General features: G+C 33.7%; 3 protein-coding genes across 3 annotated transcripts; 2 read left to right on the forward strand and 1 right to left on the reverse strand.

Annotated features, from left to right (window-relative positions):
- Positions 1–182: 182 nt before the first annotated feature.
- LOC142551608 (putative GTP-binding protein OBGC2) lies at positions 183–4046 on the forward strand. Its single transcript, XM_075660928.1, has 10 exons — positions 183–440; positions 1011–1477; positions 1581–1672; positions 1868–1951; positions 2163–2240; positions 2382–2582; positions 2730–2837; positions 3028–3102; positions 3208–3386; positions 3573–4046. The coding sequence occupies exons 1-10, from the start codon at positions 337–339 to the stop codon at positions 3673–3675; spliced, it is 1491 nt and encodes a 496-aa protein (XP_075517043.1). The 5' UTR covers positions 183–336; the 3' UTR covers positions 3676–4046.
- A 2212-nt stretch (positions 4047–6258) lies between these two features.
- LOC142550930 (dehydration-responsive element-binding protein 2D-like) lies at positions 6259–7309 on the forward strand. The gene has a single exon (XM_075659977.1). It carries the CDS (start codon positions 6598–6600, stop codon positions 7192–7194), a length of 597 nt encoding a protein of 198 aa, XP_075516092.1. The 5' UTR covers positions 6259–6597; the 3' UTR covers positions 7195–7309.
- A 2671-nt stretch (positions 7310–9980) lies between these two features.
- LOC142551610 (protein WALLS ARE THIN 1-like) lies at positions 9981–12079 on the reverse strand. The gene is made up of 6 exons (XM_075660931.1): positions 11759–12079; positions 11613–11675; positions 11364–11480; positions 10858–11275; positions 10627–10778; positions 9981–10410 (listed from the first exon to the last, which is right to left on the reverse strand). The coding sequence occupies exons 1-6, from the start codon at positions 11980–11982 to the stop codon at positions 10230–10232; spliced, it is 1155 nt and encodes a 384-aa protein (XP_075517046.1). The 5' UTR covers positions 11983–12079; the 3' UTR covers positions 9981–10229.
- Between the last annotated feature and the right edge of the window lie 8525 nt (positions 12080–20604).

Raw genomic sequence — 20604 nt, forward strand, 5'->3', positions numbered from 1 at the left:
AAATGATTACCAAAAATTTGATTGGCAAGATATGCTTCAAAATTGTAATCATTTTGTTAAAAGATAGAATAATTTTTAGATGAAAAAAAATCTAAAATCATTTGTATCCTCAAATTAAGCTAAATATTAATTTATTTTTCGAAATGGAAATAATATTAAATGTTTTCGTAGTTTATCATCAGCCAAAGGCATTGAAGGAAGGGCCGTAAACAGAAAATATTGAAAAATGTGGGGCGTTGTGGATATTTCAGCCATTGAAGAGAGCTGCGGAGAACTCTGCTGGCAAATTGTTAGTTTATACATGAAGTGACACCCACACACGTAGCTGAAGATAAAATGCTTACATGGACGCCGCAGCAGTATTCACTTCTCAACTTGACTGATAAAAGTTTGTGGGTTTCGGTTTCTGCTGTTTCCTTGCGATCTTTTCTTGTTTGTGGGTATGTAATATGTACTCTCTATCAAGAATCCAAGTGCTTCTGGGGTTTGTTTTCAGTTTTCAATTTTCCGCCGCTTTCTCTTTTTACGATACCGGTTCCTCATACTCAAGATTTTTGTCAATGAAGGGAAGAACAGACGAATTTGCGACTGTTTTCTTTTTTTTTTTGTCTCTTTTCTTTGTTTCTGTTGATTTCCGAGAACTTGAAAGATGTTTTCTCTGGACTGTTTGTAATGAATTCTTATCCTTGTGTTGATCTGCGTATTGTTGTTTTATTTTCTTTCACTTCTGGTATCATAGTCGTAGCAAAAAGAATTTACAGCTCCATTCAGGGAATTGGGATGCCCAGCTGTCTCAATAATTGAAATTATATTATTTTCGTATATTTTGGAATGCTTTAGTAATTTGTGTTTCAATAACTCTGTTATATACGGTGACAATTTTATTATTGGTTTCGTGTTTGGCTTTATAATTCACGGCAACACGTCTATTTTCAGTTTCAGAAGGAAATTTTGGTTTTGTGTCTTCTCATGTAGTCCAAAGCCATTGTTTTTGTGTACCATTTTCATAGGAAATCAACAGTGCAGAAGAAATACCAATGTGCAGTGCTGAAAAATGTGCTTACTAAGACAAAGAGTCCTTCATCACCAAGTCAGGAAACTCTGTTGAAGGAAAGTCATAAATATTTTGACGAGGTGATTATTTCTGTTCGTGCTGGAGACGGAGGACATGGTGCCATTCTTAATCTTCCTAACCAGAAGGAAACTTCTAAGTCTCAAAGAACATTCAGAAAGGACAAAACAAAGAAAAGGGATTCTTATAAGCGAGATTTTGATGGTTCACTTATCCTTCCGGTGGGTGGGCATGGGGGCGATGTCGTGATTTATGCGGATGAGAACACAGATACACTGTTGGAGTTTCACAAAAAGAGTCAGTACAATGCAAAACGTGGCGGGAATGTTGATTCGATGGGTGTCTTGTCCTCTCAGTTGCGTAATGGACTTGATGCCCCGACATTACGTGTTCCAGTACCTCTAGGTTTGTTGAGTCCATAAATGTTCATTCCAGAATGCCCTTTTTGTAGGAAAAAATGTAATCCAAATATGAAATCACTGCCTATGTTTTTTGTGAATTATATCAGGTACAGTTGCGAAAAACAAAAGAGGAAAGCTTTTAGCTGATTTAATCCATCCAGGTGACGAAGTAGTTGTCGTGAGGGGTGGACAAGGAGGGGTAAGGATCCGTGTTCTCAACCTTTTTACTGATTTTCAACTTGTAAAACTCGTGAATATTGGGTAAAAATTTTAATCTTGAAAGATTCTCTGTAATTGACATGTTAAAGCTTGTAACAGCATACTTTCAGATGTCAGAGTTGATCTGAAAATCCCATGTTTTCCTGAATTTTGCCCATCATTTTGGTTATGCCAGATCAGTTTGCTGGAAGCACCTGAGCACAGGAAGAAAAAATTGATGACTTTAACCACCAATATAATAAGAGACAACAGTGATAAGGTGAGGATTTTCATAGTTTTTTGTATCATCTGTTAAGATTTTGAATCCAAAATCTATTTCTTATGTTCTGTTGTTTTTCTGACTATACCTTAGGCTTTTGGTTTATTTAATCGTCCTTAGTGCTATTGCTTCTAAAAAGAATAGGAGAGTGTGACTGCAATTTTGTGATACCCTTAGTTTTCTTGTCTTGACACTTACTCAATTGATTCAGGTTCTAGTTCTTGGTCAGCCAGGAGAAGAGGTCACTATGCATTTAATACTGAGAATCGTTGCTGATGTTGGCCTTGTTGTAAGTATAACTTGTGTTTATATCCCAAATATTCCTCAATTTCTCATTATTTTCAAATTTTTTACTATTTTGTAAATTTTATGCTGAACTTTGATAAATATTGTTTTCTTAATTTCTAATTTGATGCCTTGTGATTTTAAGGGACTCCCAAATGCTGGAAAGTCGACCCTACTGGCAGCTATCACATGTGCAAAACCTGATATAGCTGATTATCCATTTACAACGTTGATGCCAAATCTAGGAAGCCTTAACGGTGATCCCAGCTTGGGGGCTGGGCAGTTTTCATCTCAGGCGACTTTGGCAGATTTGCCTGGCCTCATTGAAGGTGCGCATTTGGGAAAGGTATTCATTCTAGTTGTATTTCTTTTACAATCTCAGTGTTTATTTTTCGTACTTTGCATGTAAAGTTTCCTATTCTTTAGTATCTTAGTTTTGTGATTTTTAGTTCATTGATCAACTGTAATTTTATTCATACTCATTAATTTTCAGGGTCTTGGTCGCAACTTTTTGAGGCATTTGCGAAGGACTAGTATGTTGGTCCATGTTGTCGATGCAGCCGCTGAGGATCCTGTACGTGATTACAGGACAGTGAAAGAGGTAAGACACCAATCTCTACAAATCTGCGAACAACGGATTCTTGGTACTTCACTAAATCCTAATGCTTTTTACAAATTTAAATAGTGAGTGCTGATACATTTCATTCTATATGAATGTCTCTGGATATTATTTGTGGCTAGGATCATATCATATGCGATCCTATGAAGTTGTGAGTACCTCGATTTTTCAGGAACTGCGCATGTACAATCCTGATTACCTTGAACGACCTCACATTGTGGTTCTGAATAAAATTGACAAACCTGAGGTATTTGAGTTTTCTTTGCATTTAGAGATGTTCTTTTCTCGACGAAAAAAGGCTTTTCCCTTTACATGTTACCTATCCTAGTTAATCGGCTTATCCGCTCCATAGGCAATGGAAAGGTTTCCATATTTAAAAGAAGAAATAAAGAGAATAGGACGTGATAAGATAGATTTGCAGAGCGGCTCTTCTTTTGAAACTGCTGCTTCTCTCAGTTCAACCGATGAAGGAAAGTTGAAGGAAATTGATGAATACCCCCGACCTCTTTCAGTCGTTGGTGTCAGTGTTTTGTAAGTTCTTTATTTTTTTTAGTATATGCACAGCTTTCCATACATGTTCAATTGAATTCTTGATACATCAGATATGGTAATCTTCTTTATTTCCGATTATTGTGTTATAAAACGGAGACACTTGGAGATTATATTTGGGTTTTGAACAAGTCTGGAATAAACGTTTCTTTGTGTCATTTGATGCAGGAAAGGTATAAAGGTTAATGAAATGCTGAAGGAGATAAGGGCAGGCTTGCAGAAATGTAGAGAGAGTGCTGAATCAGAGCAAATGTCAGCAGCACCTTCATGAATCCATCCAGCAACGGTCTGGTTGATGATTTCAACTCTGGTTATGAAATTCATATTTCTCACACCTTACTTGAGCGCTCTCGCTCTCATTGGATGATTGGAAATTTCGGGTTTGCGAGACACATTACTGGTTGGTGCATTGTCTATCTAATAGTGCTCGGACTTGGGTGCCTTGAATGCCGCGAAAACCTCCACGACCTTTTGAGGGTCGCGACAACATGGGTTTGATCTTGCAGATTTGGTCATCATCTTGTTGGAAATGAGCCATTTTCACTATGTGGAGGAATTAATGTATTTATTGAAAAGCAAATGAATAGATAACTATAACTATATTAAACATGCGAACTTTCATATTGAATCTTTCATTAGTTAGACAGTGATTACTCGTTATAATCGGCTACTGTACCAAGAACAGCGATATCCCTTCATAGCAAAATAATAAAAAAAGTGTCCAAGAAAAGAAAAAAGAACTCATCAGATCAGGGCTTTTGATCCTCAATAGTTATCTTGTATGTCATAAATAAACTAATTGTAATACTCGCGAAGCATAATCAATAATTAACTTGTTAGGTTTTTTATAAGATGTTCTCACGAATTATTAGACGGGTTAATCATGATCATATTTACAATAATAAGTAATAATTTTGGTAAAAAAATAAATTTTTTCATGGTTGATTCAAATAGGAGATCTATCTCATAAAATTTACTCGTGAGATTATCTCACAACAGTTTTTGTGTAATTAAATATAATATATATATGATCCTTTATAATATAGAAATATATATTTTAAATTTTGTATTTTTTGGGGAAAAAAAGATTTCTAGAAGGTGTTAAATGATCTTTTGGTGTCATTTCTAAAATTATCCTATCAAGCTTACGAAATATTTGAATGAAATTTAGATCACTTTACCTAATTTCCTAAAAAGACAAGAATATCCCACGCTGTACACCAACAAACTACACACAGAGTAGATAAAAACCATATAATGATACTTATATATTATTTTATATAGAATATATTTTAAAGTAAATTGACCATTAACTTACCATAAAATCATTTTGTGCATACAAATTAATTTTTTCGAAATGACAGATTTTGTCATACTATTATTTCATAAATTAATTATTTAAACATAAATAATAGATAATTGAAGTGTTAATATTTTTGAAATATTATGTTTTATATATATTAAAATAATTTTAAAATCATCTGTTTGGTATCAAATAAAGATCATCTTGCTCGATTTATTTAGTATATAACCGCAATCGCTACCCTTTAGAAAAAGTTAATTAAACATCGAACTAATGCAATAAATTGCAAACTACATTGGATAAATCTTGTGTAATAGACTAACATGAAAGATATTGGTATAAAAAATCAAATTCATAATCATTAGTCAAATGTTCATCTACCATACTAACTCAAACATCCTTTGACTAATATATTAACTTTTGAGAATACTAAAGTGGTGATCCTAATGTTTGCCATTATTACCAATCAACAAAGGAAAATATATATACATAAGAAATTATGTTTTCTAGAATAATGTGCTTTTGTTACAATTTTATTTCGTATCATTGCCAGTTTAATTTTATAAAGTAACAGAAATTATAACGAGATTTATCATTAATGTTTTGAATTCGAGAGTATAATATGTGTGTACATCTAAATAATCGTGTGTGATTTGAATAAGCGCCATTTAAAAAAACATATCATTTTTAAACTTTTTCTCCCATTTTAGATAATTACATCTATTTCTCTTAAGAATTTACATGTTTACAAAGAAATTCAATTATATTTGAATATCACATCTAAATCTCTTAGAGGTTTGTGAAAATAACAAATAAATTCAATAATTTCAAAAATTACAACCACCACATCATGTTTTTCTTCATCTCATTTGACACCCTTAAGTTTGTATTTATCTTATATTTTTAGTTGTTAAGTGTAAAATAAATATAAATTTATTTTAAGTGTAAACATTAATTTCGTAAAATAGCAGTTTCCCTCAGCAGTAATGTATAATGAACAATTTAAATATAGTGATAGATTATTGAATTACACTAGGAAAAACATCGACTTGCAGTGTAAACGTACACTTATTTTTGGTGGAAAAAATACACGAGGTTTTAAACAAGAGGAAACCCCAAAAATCTCGGAATTTGAACCTTTTTTTTTGTGATAAACATCATTAAATGGATTTGGATAGAATGATATCAATTCACTTAACCTAATAGACAAATACAATACGGCAAAGAAAATTTATTATTAGAAAATGAAAAGATTACCAGTGCTCAATTAATATCACCAAACATTAATTTATTACATATTAAACTTCTCAATATTCCAAATGAGATTATATATAATAATAATAATAATAATAATAATAATAATAATAACAATTTATCTTGTTATTATGTATATAAAGAATCTTCGATCTTGGTATGATTTTGAAAAAAATTATCATACTATATAATGTAAATATGTAATATTCCACGACAAACTACAAAAGTACTCATGCTTAGTGCCTCCATAGCTCCTTGTTCTTTGGAGGTATGAAGAAAAAAAGAAGTAAAATTAAAACTTATCTACTAAGGAAAATTCGAGGCAAGAGTGATGCATAAGGTGATGTCAACGTAATGAAATTGAGGCACATGATCAATTATCTTCTCAGTGATATACTCCTCCCTTGGCGCCACCTGAGCTCCATTTTTGCATAATCATTTTTTTCTTTATATTGGGAAATATAAAGACACGATAAATCCAGTCTCTCTTGCCAAGTATAAGTCTACACTCCTCAGCCGGAGACACGTATGTGTTCAACCCTTCTCTATCTCTTCATTCACAACCCTTATGCGTCTATAAATTAATGGCGACCCTTTTCTTCTTTTCTTGCTCATCCAACACTGCAAACAAAAAAAATGTTGAAATCGATTGCTCCTTCAGGGGGAGGAGAGAAAAGGGTTCGGAAAAGTAGTGCACAGGCTAGTTCAAGAAAGGGATGCATGAGAGGGAAGGGCGGCCCGGAGAACGCGTCTTGCACGTATAAAGGGGTGAGGCAGCGCACGTGGGGGAAATGGGTCTCCGAGATACGCGAGCCGAATCGCGGGCAGCGGGTCTGGCTCGGCACTTTCGACACCTCGTACGACGCCGCTGTGGCCTACGATGTCGCTGCGCGTAAGCTCTACGGCCCGGACACGAAGCTCAACCTACCCCATTTGTACCAGGGAAATCAGGACCAATCTCCTCCCGAGTCATGTCCTTCCACCGAGAGTCAAGAAAACGGTTCGAGTGCGGTAGCACCTGTGGATAGCGAGCAGGGTTCGGGTGAATTTGTGAGCGCGAGCGGGATTTTGAATAATCTGAATGTGAACTTGCCGGAGTTCGATGATTCGTCGTTGTGGGCTGAGGCGGCGAAGGATACTTCTTTCAGGATTGTGGATGATATGGGGGCTTTTGGCAGTAATTTGGACAGTGGAAAAGACAGTAATGGCGTGCCCTTCGCCTGGATCTTTTAAATAAGATATATATATATATATATATATATATATTCATTTGTAGTGAAATAGGTTTATATGTGTATATTATGTTAGAAAATCATACGATTTGTGCAGTGGATTATATGTAATTAAGGAGACTCTTTGATTAATCTAAACTGTTATGTGTAGTCTCTCGTGTGCAAGTTATTCTTTTGATTCATTAATTAGTGTTGAATTTGAGAAGCGTTTGATACAGTTGCTTTCTTTGTCTTTAAGAGGGAAGATTGCAATTTTAGTATTATAAGTTAAGTTTCATTAAATAATTTGGTTTTTGTTCCGAAGATATTTAAATTTTTTATTTGATATTAATATTTTTCTACATACATATTTCAACATATTTGAAATGTTAGTGTCGCTTTCTTTTAATAATGTAGCTTATGTCACGTTCCGGGATGGGGGTTAGTTGACACCGGCGTTGCTCTCAAATTTCCATTCGAAAACAACAAGCATCATAAGTACAAAATTCAGAAACCAGTCTTTTATTCATAATACTGAATATCTCAATGTCTGATACAAACTCAAATATTTTACAGCGAAAATGTAAAACCGAACATAATATTGTCTTAACAGATGCAGCGGAATCTAATTACATAAATCAGAACCGAAAAAAATAACAGTCTTCTTCACCAGCCCCAGAACTGATGATGTTCTTCTTCTTCTAACAATTCTTCCTCGATCTTATCTGAGATGGATTTGGTGGGTGAGTGATATGGTTGTCACTCAGTAAGCGGGGGCGGGAATAACTCTCAGTTTTCAAAATCATTTTCATACAGAAACAGTAATATGAATAATATACAGAAATTCTTATTTTCATAACAGAAATCAGTATTCAGTATTCCGAAATCAGTAATCAGTATTCAGTAATCAGAAATTTAACAATTGAGCACATTCGTGAATTTCATGGCTAAACTGATATCAGTTCGCTATATGTTCTCTCCTCTAAGGGGGAGGCCAGTAATCAGTAATCAGTAATGTTCAGAATATATATTCCTACCATTAGTTCACTAAGTTTCAGTGCTTCAAAAATCAGATATCAGAAATCGAACATACAGAAACTTTGCTTTAAAACATAAATCATCAAACTGGATTCAAGATATTTATACATAAGCCCACTTACAGTAGTTTGCCAGAGTTTCGGTTGAAGTCTACTGGAAATCTGGTTGCTCTCGCTACTGAATTTTACAGCTCGAACAAGGCACTCTCTTAGCTCGAAAATTTAAGTAATAATCTCAAGATTTGTGTAACACCAATTCAAAGACTTGAGGGTGTTATTTATAGGTCAAAATATGACTGTTAGACTCCCTATTAATGGTCATAATCTGCATTTAACAGCCTTTATTCTATTTTGAATGCTTCAGTTACAAGTCATGAGTTGAATTAGTAACTGTCTGCTGGAATCTCGTTCTTCTGCTGCTGGATTCTATCTGCTGGAATTTTATTTGCTGGAAAATATCAACTTCTGAAATATTAGCTTGATGCTGGAATTGTTAGTTGCTAGCTGCTGGAAATATTAACTTCTGCTGGAGTTTTGCATTGCTGCTGAAATGCTGGAAATTCGGGTTCTCACAGGTTAGGATCAAATAAAATATTCAATATATTCAATGGAGTTTGTTTTTGGATTTGTTTAAAAAAGACTAAAAAATTATTGAATGAAAACTAAATATAAAAAATTTGTGATTAAAAATCAAAATATATCAATTTTACTTGACTAAAATTATGATTACTCAAAAATTGTAATTTTTTCTTATCATGTGAGAATCTACCATATTATTGCATTTTTTTCTTCTTATCACGTGAGAATGCAAACATGTTATCTTTCACTATATATTGAGTTTATGTAATCAAATTTCAATTTTATTTTTTGTTTGTATTTTTTTAATTTTAGTTAACATAAAATTTCAATTTTAATTCATTATTTTGATTATTTTTTTAAAAAAATTCACTTTTTAGTGTTAACTGTATATCCGATAAAAAAATGACTAATAGAGACGTGTGTAATATCATATTAGCATTATGTAAAATTATTAAATTCAATAATAAAAAGACATATGAGTAAGACTTTAGGAAATATTTCCGATTAAAAAGATTAAAATTATCAAAAATAAATAACTTTTATCTCGAGCACACACGATGAAACCATGGACAATGAAAAACGATAAGACATGGCGTAAGAGATTGACTAACTGTGAATAGATGTTAAAATTTCGGATTAAAAAGATTAAAATTAAAAAAAAAATAAAGAAGTTAGATGACTGAAATTTTTTAATATATAAGATTCTAATATATATGACAACTGATTTTAAAATATACAAGGTAAGACAACTGAAAATGCCCGAATAAAAAACTATAATTATTATTAAAACCAAAAAAAAAAAAAGAATGCAAAAGATACAGGAGTGGACCATTTTTCTTCTCAACATGTAGGTTAATTTTTCTTCTATAGTCACTCATAACATGTATTTTTAATGTGGACGAAAACGTGAAAGCAACGAAAAATCTTATAAAATATGGATAGCATGCATATACAAAAACATTATTCAAATATTCTTAAATTCTTGAATTTCCGAATTCTTTAATTTATTGCATTATTGTTTTAAAAAGTGATTTATTTTAATGAACATTGAATTGGTAACGTGTGAGTATATGCATTGATGATCCCTCGAAATTATATGAAAAAAATTAGCATTACCATTTCATAACTAAATTTTCGCTGTTTTTGGATTTCATAATTGTATATATGATCTCTACCAATAAAAACAAGAATATAAGAAGAAAACAATATCACATTTCATAATTAGAAATCCAATCTCACGAAATCATAATAAGCATCTGCTTTAATTTCTTCCCTCGTCGAACAGGAAAAAAGAGAAAGAGATTAACCCTGATAAAATATGATTAATACACATCCAAACCTTAAATTTTTGAATATATATATAATATTATAGCATAATCGAACTGGATTGAAAGATTTCAAGAAAAAAAAAAAAGTAGTTAAATCAGGTGACTTTTTCTGGTCAAAGATTTTCGGTTGACTGAGAGAGAAGTGGTTGGGTGATGGAGGACGACTTGATTTGTGGGGCTGTTCTGTTAATCCCGTGGTCCGCGGGGGACTGGATCGCTGCCCACTTCCTTTCTTCATTTTTCCCATACAGTACGAAGTACAATCCGATTATAATAAGTGCTGCACCAATTATCCTGTGCGTTCAATATAGTTTAAAAATCAAATGATAGAGTAATTTGATTTCTCTTCCATGAAAATTTGTGATCCATGTAATAATTTATCGAAAATATTATATATGTTGATTCGTGGATTTAACTGAATAATGAATCTCGAATTAAAAAAATATTTCAAAATGAAGGGGAACATCATGAAATAGTAGAAGTAGAATATAATGATGATGATGTGAATACCCTCCCAAGTAGAATTCCTCCCCCAAAGCCACGGAAGCCATGATTGCTACAACGAGTGTCTGAACCGGCTGGTAAACCGCCACGAACACCGGGCCACCCCTGTCGATGCACCATATCTGTACAGCGAATGCGATCCCCGAAGCCACCACTCCCTGCAATAATCATTATTTTCATGTGAGCCGAAAAAGAAATTAAACCAAATGTTAGTCATTGGTTATTGCACGGTCTTACAGCATAGAAAACGCTGAAAAGCTCAGCGCCAGAATGCACGAGCCAAGCCTGAGGATCCCTCTCGACGAATGCGGCGATCACGAGAAACTGGATGACACCGAAGAAGCACTGGCAAGACGTGAATGAGAGCCGAGCTGGGTACTTCTTGAGAACCGGTGCCTGTAAGACGAGCCAGCCGGACCAGGACAGGCAGTGGCCGATCAAGAATATGCAGCCCAATGTCCAGTTCTTGCCGTTCGCGTCACCAAGAGCCATCACCGCCGGTGCTGCCACCTCCACCCCCATGCGCAGATGGGGAGCCGGGCTGTAGATGGTGGGGCCTTTGTATAGCGTGATGACGGATGCCCCCGCCACACAGAATATTGTCCCGGCCACCTTTGAGATGCCATCTTTTCGATCCAGTCTCACCTTCTCTATCCTGAAATTGAATAACATCGCTCAAAACTTACATCGAGCAGAACAAAGCGACTTTCTTGAAACAATTTTTTGTTGAAAGTTTTGCTTGCCTGAGTAGTGCAGCCATGAGAAATGTAATAGCTGGAACTGAATTCTGAATCGCAGAAGCAAACGTAGGTGATGTGTTGTCCAGTCCCAACAAGTAGAATCCTTGGTTGGCTGTAATCCTGCCATTTTTTGTAAAATAATCCATCAATTTTTTAATACATGCATTGTTTCTGTGAAGTAAAACATGGCATGTTATATATCTCTCTCACGCGCACACACGCATTCGTGTAATTATATACTAATAATCATACCCAACAATGGCAAGAAGGAAGAACTGGAGGAGTAAGTTCCAAGAAAGAGGTGGTCTTTCTTTCCTGAGATCATTGATCAACTGATCAATTAAGAACCCTATAGTTGAAAATGCTTAAATCAAACAGATTCAAGAAAAACTACGTACTTTTCAAGGAAATAGGCAAAGGGCAATAGAAGAAACAAAGCAAGAATGTTTCTGTAAACAGGGAACACAATCTTGCTGATGCCCATGTTAAGTGCAGCTCGTGAAACCACATGAAAGCCTGCGTAACCAAACTGCAAGGCTAGCATGGACAAGTGCAGCTGGAAATTTTCCGGTATGGAGCACATTCTTTTCGCCACCGCTGAGGTACCCCCGGAATCCGCCATTATTGGACAGATACAAAGAAGCTTACAATAATGCGAGATTGAGGGTATATAGTGAGAAAAAAAGAGAGAGTGGTGCTGAATTGTGATGATTCTAGGCTAGAGTTTAGGGTGATATAAATATAGTTGAGAAGCATAGGAATGTGTACCCTACCAGAGGGCCCAAAAAAATGGTATTGTCAAGCCGGGATACCTTCAAATGTTTTTGGTTGTCTCCCACATTCATCTCTATAATCTATTAAAAAAATATATTCAAATAGCAAAACTGGTCCAGTAAAATTATTTTCTTGTGATTTTAATTCATTAACTTTACTTTTTTACACTTTTAATCCTTTTTCGTTCGAGCCTTGACGTATCACCAAACACATCAACAACAATTGGCTCTAAATTAATAATATGCGACACTACGTTGATATTCCAATAAAAAGAATGCTAAAACTGCAACAACAACAAAAACAAAATTGTTACACTAAAACTGAAATGTTATTACACATGATCAAAATCACAATGAGACCAATTTATAGAACTAATATAGCAACAATGTCATACAATTATAAACCTTGCATCTGCCAATGTCTTTTTGTCTTTAAATTGCCCCTAATGACCCAAGCGCATCGTTTTGGTTTTTCAAAAGTGAAGAAGTGAGGGAAAAAGAACAGATGAGTTTTTGTTTAGCAATAAGTGTAACATATATGAAATCGAATTTTTTTTGTTTCAATGGAGTAAAGAGATCGACCCCTTTTGTCTTTGGAGATATCAGACCAAAATATCTAAAAATTAAAATTTAATGTAGAAACAAATTAAAGAAATCATAAAGAGAGATCATATAGATTTAAAATCACAAAGATCAGTTTGTGCTTATTAACTAATTTTTTTTATAGAGTACCTTTTATCTACTTTTAAATATCTCGGGGATCATAATGCATTTCAATTACATTCTACTATTAATAAACAGTCCTCAAACTACTGAGATATATTTTGATTATAAATTATTGTTATTTATATTGGAGAAAATTATTTTTGGTTAATTATGTTGTTCAATTTTGACTTTTTGCTCCATTAATTTGTCAAAGTTTGGTTTTAGTACAATAATTTTTAATTTTCAGTTATTTTAGTTCAATCACTAACGTGACATCTAATAAGTCGGTAACTTTCGATGTCATGTTAGCATTTTTAATGTCATACCAGCATTGTCCAACGTCATATCAACATTTTTCCGTATAAAATCAGCAATCAGACCAAAATATCTAAAAATTAAAATTTAATGTAAAAAAACTAAAATTTGAAAACTTAATAAGACAAAATCTACAAATGAACCAGTTATTGGACCAAAAAATCTATGTTCTCTTTGTATGAAAATCGATGCAGAATATTAAAATATGATACTTATATATGATATTTGGGTAACAACTGTTTCAGATCTAGTACTAATATATGATTTTCGAATCTCCAAACATTTATTATAAGTACTGATATTAATGTCACATCTTTTATTGGACGAAATATGTACAAAACTTTGAAAATGTTATACTAATATATGATATTTAAGTATCAATTTTTCAGATCTAATACTAATATATGATATTCGAGTACCCGAACAAGTCTAGTTAGTGCCATATTGATATCATAATTTCAATGTTTTGTACCAATTTTAATCCGTGAAAAGATATATATATAATCTCAAAAATTGTATAAACTTTTTTTGTAATCAGAAAGTAAGTGTAGAAACATTTTTTTGAACCGAACACAAAAACATATTTGGATTGAGGATTTAAAAACAAGTCGCCCTATAAATTTTGGCTAAACTTGGGCCAATTATATATGATTTTATATAATCTATACAATTTAAAGGACCTGCATGTATTAATAAAACTTATCTCCACGTAGTTATGACTGACTGTACATGTTTCCCAAAGCCCCATTCTAACCACACGTTACTGTCTATGGCATTAAGTATCATAAAATGTGATCAAAAGACAACATTAGAATAAAATTATGCAAAAAACAAATTTAATATAAAACACGTTTGGACAACGACTATATCATCAACAATCCCATCCCTTTTACAAAAAGCTGCAGCCATGGATACAGAAACCCATCACTTTTGATTAAATACTATATAGAGAAGAAAATATCCCTCTATTTTTCCATTTAAGTGGTGATCGTACGAAATTAATGAAGGGTGATTAGGGTAGATGAGCTTCTGTTTCACGAGGGACAATAATTAATCTTTTGCTTAAAGAAAGTTATTAATTTAATCCCTTTGGGTTTTCCACTAACAACCCACTCTATATCTCCACTCCAAAGATGTGCTGCACTACATTTTTAACTCCATTGCTTTAACGGACATTGTGTCCCCTGTCTATATATTGACACCATTATGATCATGCCATATTAACAATTAACAATCCCATTCAAAAATGTTGATGAATATATATCTACGATTCGGGATGACGCGACGATTTAGGTCTGAAATGTTTACAGATGGTGATGGTGATCGAGGGCGGAGGTATATGTGGGGCTGGTTGAGCTCGAGCCCCATCTAATTTTAAAAAAAAATTAAATATGGTTTATTTTAAAAATTTTATTGATTAGCCCCAAAACCTAATCTATTTTTTTCTTTTTTTCACTTGTTTGATACCTCGTCTCTATTATTTTCTCTCAAACTATCACAATTTTCATTACTTCAAATGGTCGTAACTTCACCATCGATCGTCATTTTTCCAAATCGATTGTAGATTCGGAAAACCCACGGCAAAAGCTTTCTTTTAATACCAAAATTTCGAAGTTTATTTGTCGTCTTGAAATCACGAGGAAATCTTACTGTTAGACTTTCTACAGTTCGTTCTTGTTGTTCTTAGTTAGATTTCGAATTTTAAAGGTAATTTCAGATTTTAGTGTTTCGAAATTTGGATATTTTGGTTTTTTGAATTCCGATAATTGATATATATTAAATTGTTGATTGTAAGTACTATATTTGAGCCGATTGATGGTATTTATAATTTTTTTGGAATTTATTTGAGCATTATTTTGAATTTTCAGATTTTATATTGGGGATTGTCGATTTTTAATGTTGATTATTTATTATTTGGATGTTTAGATGCCATAGAAAATATCAATGCGAATTTATGGAATGAGCATTTTCAGTAATGAAACTTGTTAAAACAGCTCTTCGTAACAAAATGGAAGCAAAGTTTTTTGGAGATTCTATGGTAATCTACATCGAACGAGATTTGGTTGAAAAAATTGATAATGATTTAATAATTAATGAGTTTTATTCTAAGAAGAATCGAAGAGCACAACTTCAGTAGTGTTTTAGCTCCATGTTTTTTAAGGTATTAAATATTAAATACTCTTGTTCTATGTTTTAAAGAAGTCAATGTTTACATTTTTTTATTTTAAATTTTTTATTTATTATTTATTTTATTAAATACCATATGGGACGGAGCCAGCCCCAGGTAATTTTGAATCCTGGCTCCGCCCTGATGGTGATTAAGTTTATATATCCCACTTATGCAAATCAACGGTAAATGATATGTGTATCATTGTGGATGATACATTGATTTTGGCTAGCTATAATAATATTTTAAAGTCGTCGTCGACTAGCTATTTGTTTCCCATATGCAAATTTCAGATCCTAATCACATTAATTGCAAATATTGGTTAAAAGAATGTTTGAAAATAAAATTAGACATAGACAAGAGGGTTTAGGTGGAAAGAGGAGGGTGGAGGGTACATAGGCTGACCCGGTCGGACATTTGCCTAACCAGTGCAGGTTGGAGACTTGATAACCTTCTCCATATCTTCTTCTTTTAATGTGTCACGTTCGCACAACTGCATGCTTGACAACTTTATAGTGTACGTGATTTCGATTGCACGAGAAAATCTTGTCGCCAGGGCTTGACCAAGAAGATGGCTCCGATTTTTTATATTGAGTACTAAAAAATGATAAAAAAAAACACATCATTTAGTTAATTCGTAACAAATTGAGTCCATAATACATTACGAGTAGGTCTCTTGTGAGACGGTCGACGGAGGATGTATGATACAGTACATCATCTTTCACAACATGCGGTGCATTATATTTACTTATATATAGCATAGTCTTTGTTCGATGTGTTAAATGTATATTGTAATTATCAGAATGATGGAAATTTGACTAATGAAAGTGCTCATATCTGTGGTGTAGGAAAAATAAGTACAGACATGGGGATTCGAAAATCAAGAGGCGTGACACTTTAGTTTTTTACTATTATTTTTTCCCTATTACCATTAATCATAACTTAGATTCTGTAGCAGAGAAATAAAGAAGAAGAAAGTTTTTTGCAAAAAAAAAAAAACAGTAATATTCCACCTGCAAAAAGAGATTAAAGTTCATTCATTTTGATGAACGCGTGCAACTACAATAATGTTAGTATTTGATATCAATTAGAAACAGACTAAATTAGACCGACAAAGAAAAAATCGAGGAATAGACAAATTTTGATTACCATTTTGAAAGAACGTAAAGAAAATTATTAAAGATATATAAATTGTATGGTAATTAAAATCGAATTATATAATTATTAAATATAATTTTTATCACCTCGGAAAGTATATGGCATTCAAACAATATTCACTAAGTTTCGACATAATTATCGTGCGCGATAGGCTTGCAGACCAAAGACACGACAATTACATACCCAAATCCTAGAGTATTTTTCCGTACTCAACTTTTGATTACTCACACTCCATTTTATCAAAGAATAAATCAACTTAAATCATTGATTAATAAAGTAATAAGATGTACACTTACTGTTCTTTTTTTTTAAAAAAATATTAATAATTAAACACACCAACCCAATTTATGTAACTTATATTCCAACCCCAAAATATATAGAAAAAAATTGAGACAGGTCTCAGGCATTTGTAATTATAATAAAATATATATATATATATATATAGAAAAATAATGTACACTTAAAAAGAAATCTTCAAATTTGAATAATAACACTACAATTATACAAATAATTTAGTTATTTTTTACTCGTTCCCTTTCTGATAACTTCGAAAACATCAATATATTCTCTCACGATGGGTAACTATTAAAGATTCCCTAGTTTTATAGATAGTCTTCGGCATGATGAATTTGCCATTTTTTTTTTTTAAGTTTTCTTCATGTTCTTGCACAAATATTCATGCAAGATTTTGATACCAAGTTTGAATATGTGTTTGTTTTGCAGATGTATGCAGTAAAAAAAAATATATTATAAAACTTGTAGTGAAGTAATCATAGTCATCCATAGTGCTGCTGTCTAGCACTGCAATTATTCTCTGTCGTTCATTTGCTAAAAGAGTGGGTCATACTATTGAATGCAGCATTTTCCAGTTAGTGAAACTTGCCTAAATCTTGGTTCACAGCTTTGTTTCGACATTATTAAGTTCACTTACCAAATATGATATTTGTGGGTAAGAACAAGTCTCCAATATGATAAATGTTAGGATAAATGAATAATGAAGAGTTATTGAATAGAAAAGGAAGTGGGAGTTGTTCCGAAGAAAATGACCAAATGAAGTCTTCTTTATAAACTCCAAGTTTGAATAGGGGTTTGGGCTCCAATGGGTACCAGAAGTTTTTAGAAGGGGGAAGACGCTAATAGGCTGTGTCTCGGTAAAACACGCGCGCGCGCGCTCGTCTCGGTGTGGTCTTTGACAAGTATTAATCTTTTTGGATCAAATTTATTTGGTGAATAAATTTTTTTCAGTCACTAGAGCCGCAAATTGATGCACTTGGACAGAGGTACGCGCGCGGGTGCGCCACATCCCACGCGGATGCACGCCTATTGCTGACTTTCGAAGCCATCGGCCAGAACAGGGCGCGCGCGGCTGCGCGCGTAGCGCTGATTTAGAAAAACATGCGCGTCCCTTGGCAATCTTGCATCTGTTCTTGGCTGCTTTTGCCCCAAACAATGTATACATTGACTAAAGGTGTGACTCTTCAACACATCCGGTCTGGAAAGACGTGACTCTTCATCGCATCCGGTGATCATTTATAAATAGTCCCCTCATCCATCATTCAAGGGTTCGAAAATTTCATGCCATATTGCTGCATTTGTTTTCTCATTTCCAGACTTGAAAGTTCAAACATACTATTGTTCGCTGCGTTCAAGAGTTTGTAGTGCTGCATTCTCTTGATTGAAATCGTTGTATCTTGGAGACGATTGCTTGCAACGTATAGCACTTTGATACAGGGCAATTTCGTCTTGCGGACAAAGGAAATTCATTGCCTCGACTTGCTCTTTTTGCTACTATTTTGTTCGTGATTCAAGACCCGAATTTCAGAACAAAAGAGGAACTTGAAATAACAATCGCAAGACGAAATTTTTGTTCTCTTCTCGTTTCTGAAAAATGTTGACTCCTCCTACTGTTCCAGCGCCAATGCCTACCGTCCCTGCTGCTCCCGCTCACGACGAAAAGCCTGCAAAGTTTTCTGGTGCTGACTTCAAACGGTGGCAGCAGAAGATGCTCTTTTATCTCACCACATTGAGCCTGTCTCGGTTCCTGACAGAGTCCCCTCCTATCATATCAGAAGGCGACACCGACTCGCAACGAATGAATGCTGTTGATGCATGGAACCACAATGACTTCCTATGCCGCAACTATATCTTAAATGGACTTGACGACATGCTTTACAGTGTCTACTGCTCTGTCAAGACAGCCAAAGAATTGTGGGACTCATTGGAGAAAAAGTATCAGAACATAAGAGGAACTTGAAATAACAATAAATAGTGTTCACTCAAATATATTGAACGAAGAAATCGAATGCTGACCCTCGGTTTTGGGAAGATAAACTCACTTGGCGCTGATTGTCTCCTACAATGGCTTTTCGAGTGCTCGCTCTCTCTCTAAGCTCGAACCCGGACAAAAGTATGTATGTTAAACATCAAATAAAAGGAATCAAAGTCGTGAACCTCCGTCTAACATAAAATTACCAGACAATATACCACCAAACATAAGAGTTCATTTTGGACATGTTGTTAACCTAATTAATAATATTTTTTTATTATTATTTTTTATCGATATATCAACATCACAAAATATATGATTTCAAGTTTTCTTTCCAAAAAAATTTGATATTTTTTAAAACTCTCTTTTTGGGAAGGTTTTCCTTGACTTCATTCGGTTTGGCCACTTTCTGTATCCACCTCTTGTACAGGATAGATGCACTTCACCATTCTTTAATGCTTTTGTTTGCCACTTTTTACACAAAGAGATTCTTCCACCCACACCAAACACTGCACCAGAAATCAAGTTAAACCACTTATTTTGTTTTTTCCTTGGAAACTTTTTGTGGTACACTGTATATCATTGCAGGTGTGTATTTTGTGACCATCTTTCCAATACAAATGGTTATAGTACTCATCAGATGTGGAACGAGCTAATGGCCATATATCGCTCTTTCCTACTTCCAACCCAACAATGTAAAAGAATCTACCAGTCTGGTCCCCAAAGATTCAAAGCCAAAACAACGATTGCTATGCCCTGATCAAATGAAATATTTGAGTCGCATGATTTACACGAGCTTTCTAAATTTAACCCTCCTAAAGGAGAGGTCAAATTCTATTTCTATAACTTGGCCAACAAAAGATTCAGTGCCGGAACATGTAGGATCTCAAAAATTTCATGGTTTAAAATTATTGAATCTAAAACACGTGAAAAAAGCAGAAGGCCACTTACAAGTTACAATACATTCCTAAAATACAGAGGAATCCCTCTAGTCCTAGCCAGATTTGTACTAATTCTGTGTAAATTTCTATTGCTGACGTCGACGAGGTACTTGTAGGTGCTAAAAATATCCAACGTTAAAGCCGCCATTAATCCTCCAATTATCTCCCCGGAGCCACCATTACAAGGTAGTGTTCAAGAACAATTAAACCTACTAACAAATAGGACCAATGAGAATGAAGGGAAATATATTTTCTTTATTTAATTGATATAATTTCTTATCTTAAATAATTTTCCTAATATTATCTTTTCTTGTTGATTTGATTGTGTATAATATTTAATTATGGTTTTGTCTTTCTAGATAATTATGTTAAGATTTTATTGTGATATAATATCTTCTTTAAATCTAATTTCATTCTTGATAAGAATATTGGGTTTGACTTTTCTATATATTATATTTATGATAAAGATCTTGAAGATATGATATTATTGATTTAACTCTTGATTTCTTTATTTTGTAGATTTCCTAGTGAGATGAAGTAAATTATAAATAAGAGAGATGAAGATTAAAAAGAATGGAGAGAGAGAGAGACGAAGAAAAATTCAGAGAGTTTCAGTGGAAGAGATTTTTCGTGGAAGAGATTTTCGTGGAGATAATTTTTCGTGGAGGTGATTTTCGTGGGAGATTTTCGTGGTGGTCTTTTCTCTCTTCTCAATCAATATACACGCACTGTGCACGTCATGGTTCTCATAGAAAAACATCCTACAAAGGCGTTGCTATTTTGTAGGGGAGTCGTCCGTTTTGTTTTCCACTCTTCACTTGGAGGTTTTCATGAATGCATAACTCATGCACTTTTGCACGTCGAGATTTCAGAGACAAATAATTCTACAAAGACGTTGCTGTTTTGAAGAGTGCTGGTT

The sequence above is a fragment of the Primulina tabacum genome, chromosome 7, assembly GCF_025594145.1.
Source record: "Primulina tabacum isolate GXHZ01 chromosome 7, ASM2559414v2, whole genome shotgun sequence".
Taxonomy (NCBI): domain Eukaryota; kingdom Viridiplantae; phylum Streptophyta; class Magnoliopsida; order Lamiales; family Gesneriaceae; genus Primulina; species Primulina tabacum.

Excerpts from the sequence above, each read along its gene's own strand:
- LOC142551610 (XM_075660931.1), bottom strand. The coding sequence starts at position 11,982 with ATGGCGGATTCCGGGGGTACCTCAGCGGTGGCGAAAAGAATGTGCTCC. Across the intron at positions 11,676-11,758 it reads TTTGCCTATTTCCTTGAAAA|GAAAGAAAGACCACCTCTTT; the intron begins GTACGTAGTTTT and ends CAATGATCTCAG. Across the intron at positions 11,481-11,612 it reads TTCCTTCTTGCCATTGTTGG|GATTACAGCCAACCAAGGAT; the intron begins GTATGATTATTA and ends AAAAAATGGCAG.
- LOC142550930 (XM_075659977.1), top strand. The coding sequence starts at position 6,598 with ATGTTGAAATCGATTGCTCCTTCAGGGGGAGGAGAGAAAAGGGTTCGG.
- LOC142551608 (XM_075660928.1), top strand. The coding sequence starts at position 337 with ATGCTTACATGGACGCCGCAGCAGTATTCACTTCTCAACTTGACTGAT. Across the intron at positions 2,838-3,027 it reads ATTACAGGACAGTGAAAGAG|GAACTGCGCATGTACAATCC; the intron begins GTAAGACACCAA and ends TCGATTTTTCAG. Across the intron at positions 3,387-3,572 it reads GTCGTTGGTGTCAGTGTTTT|GAAAGGTATAAAGGTTAATG; the intron begins GTAAGTTCTTTA and ends CATTTGATGCAG.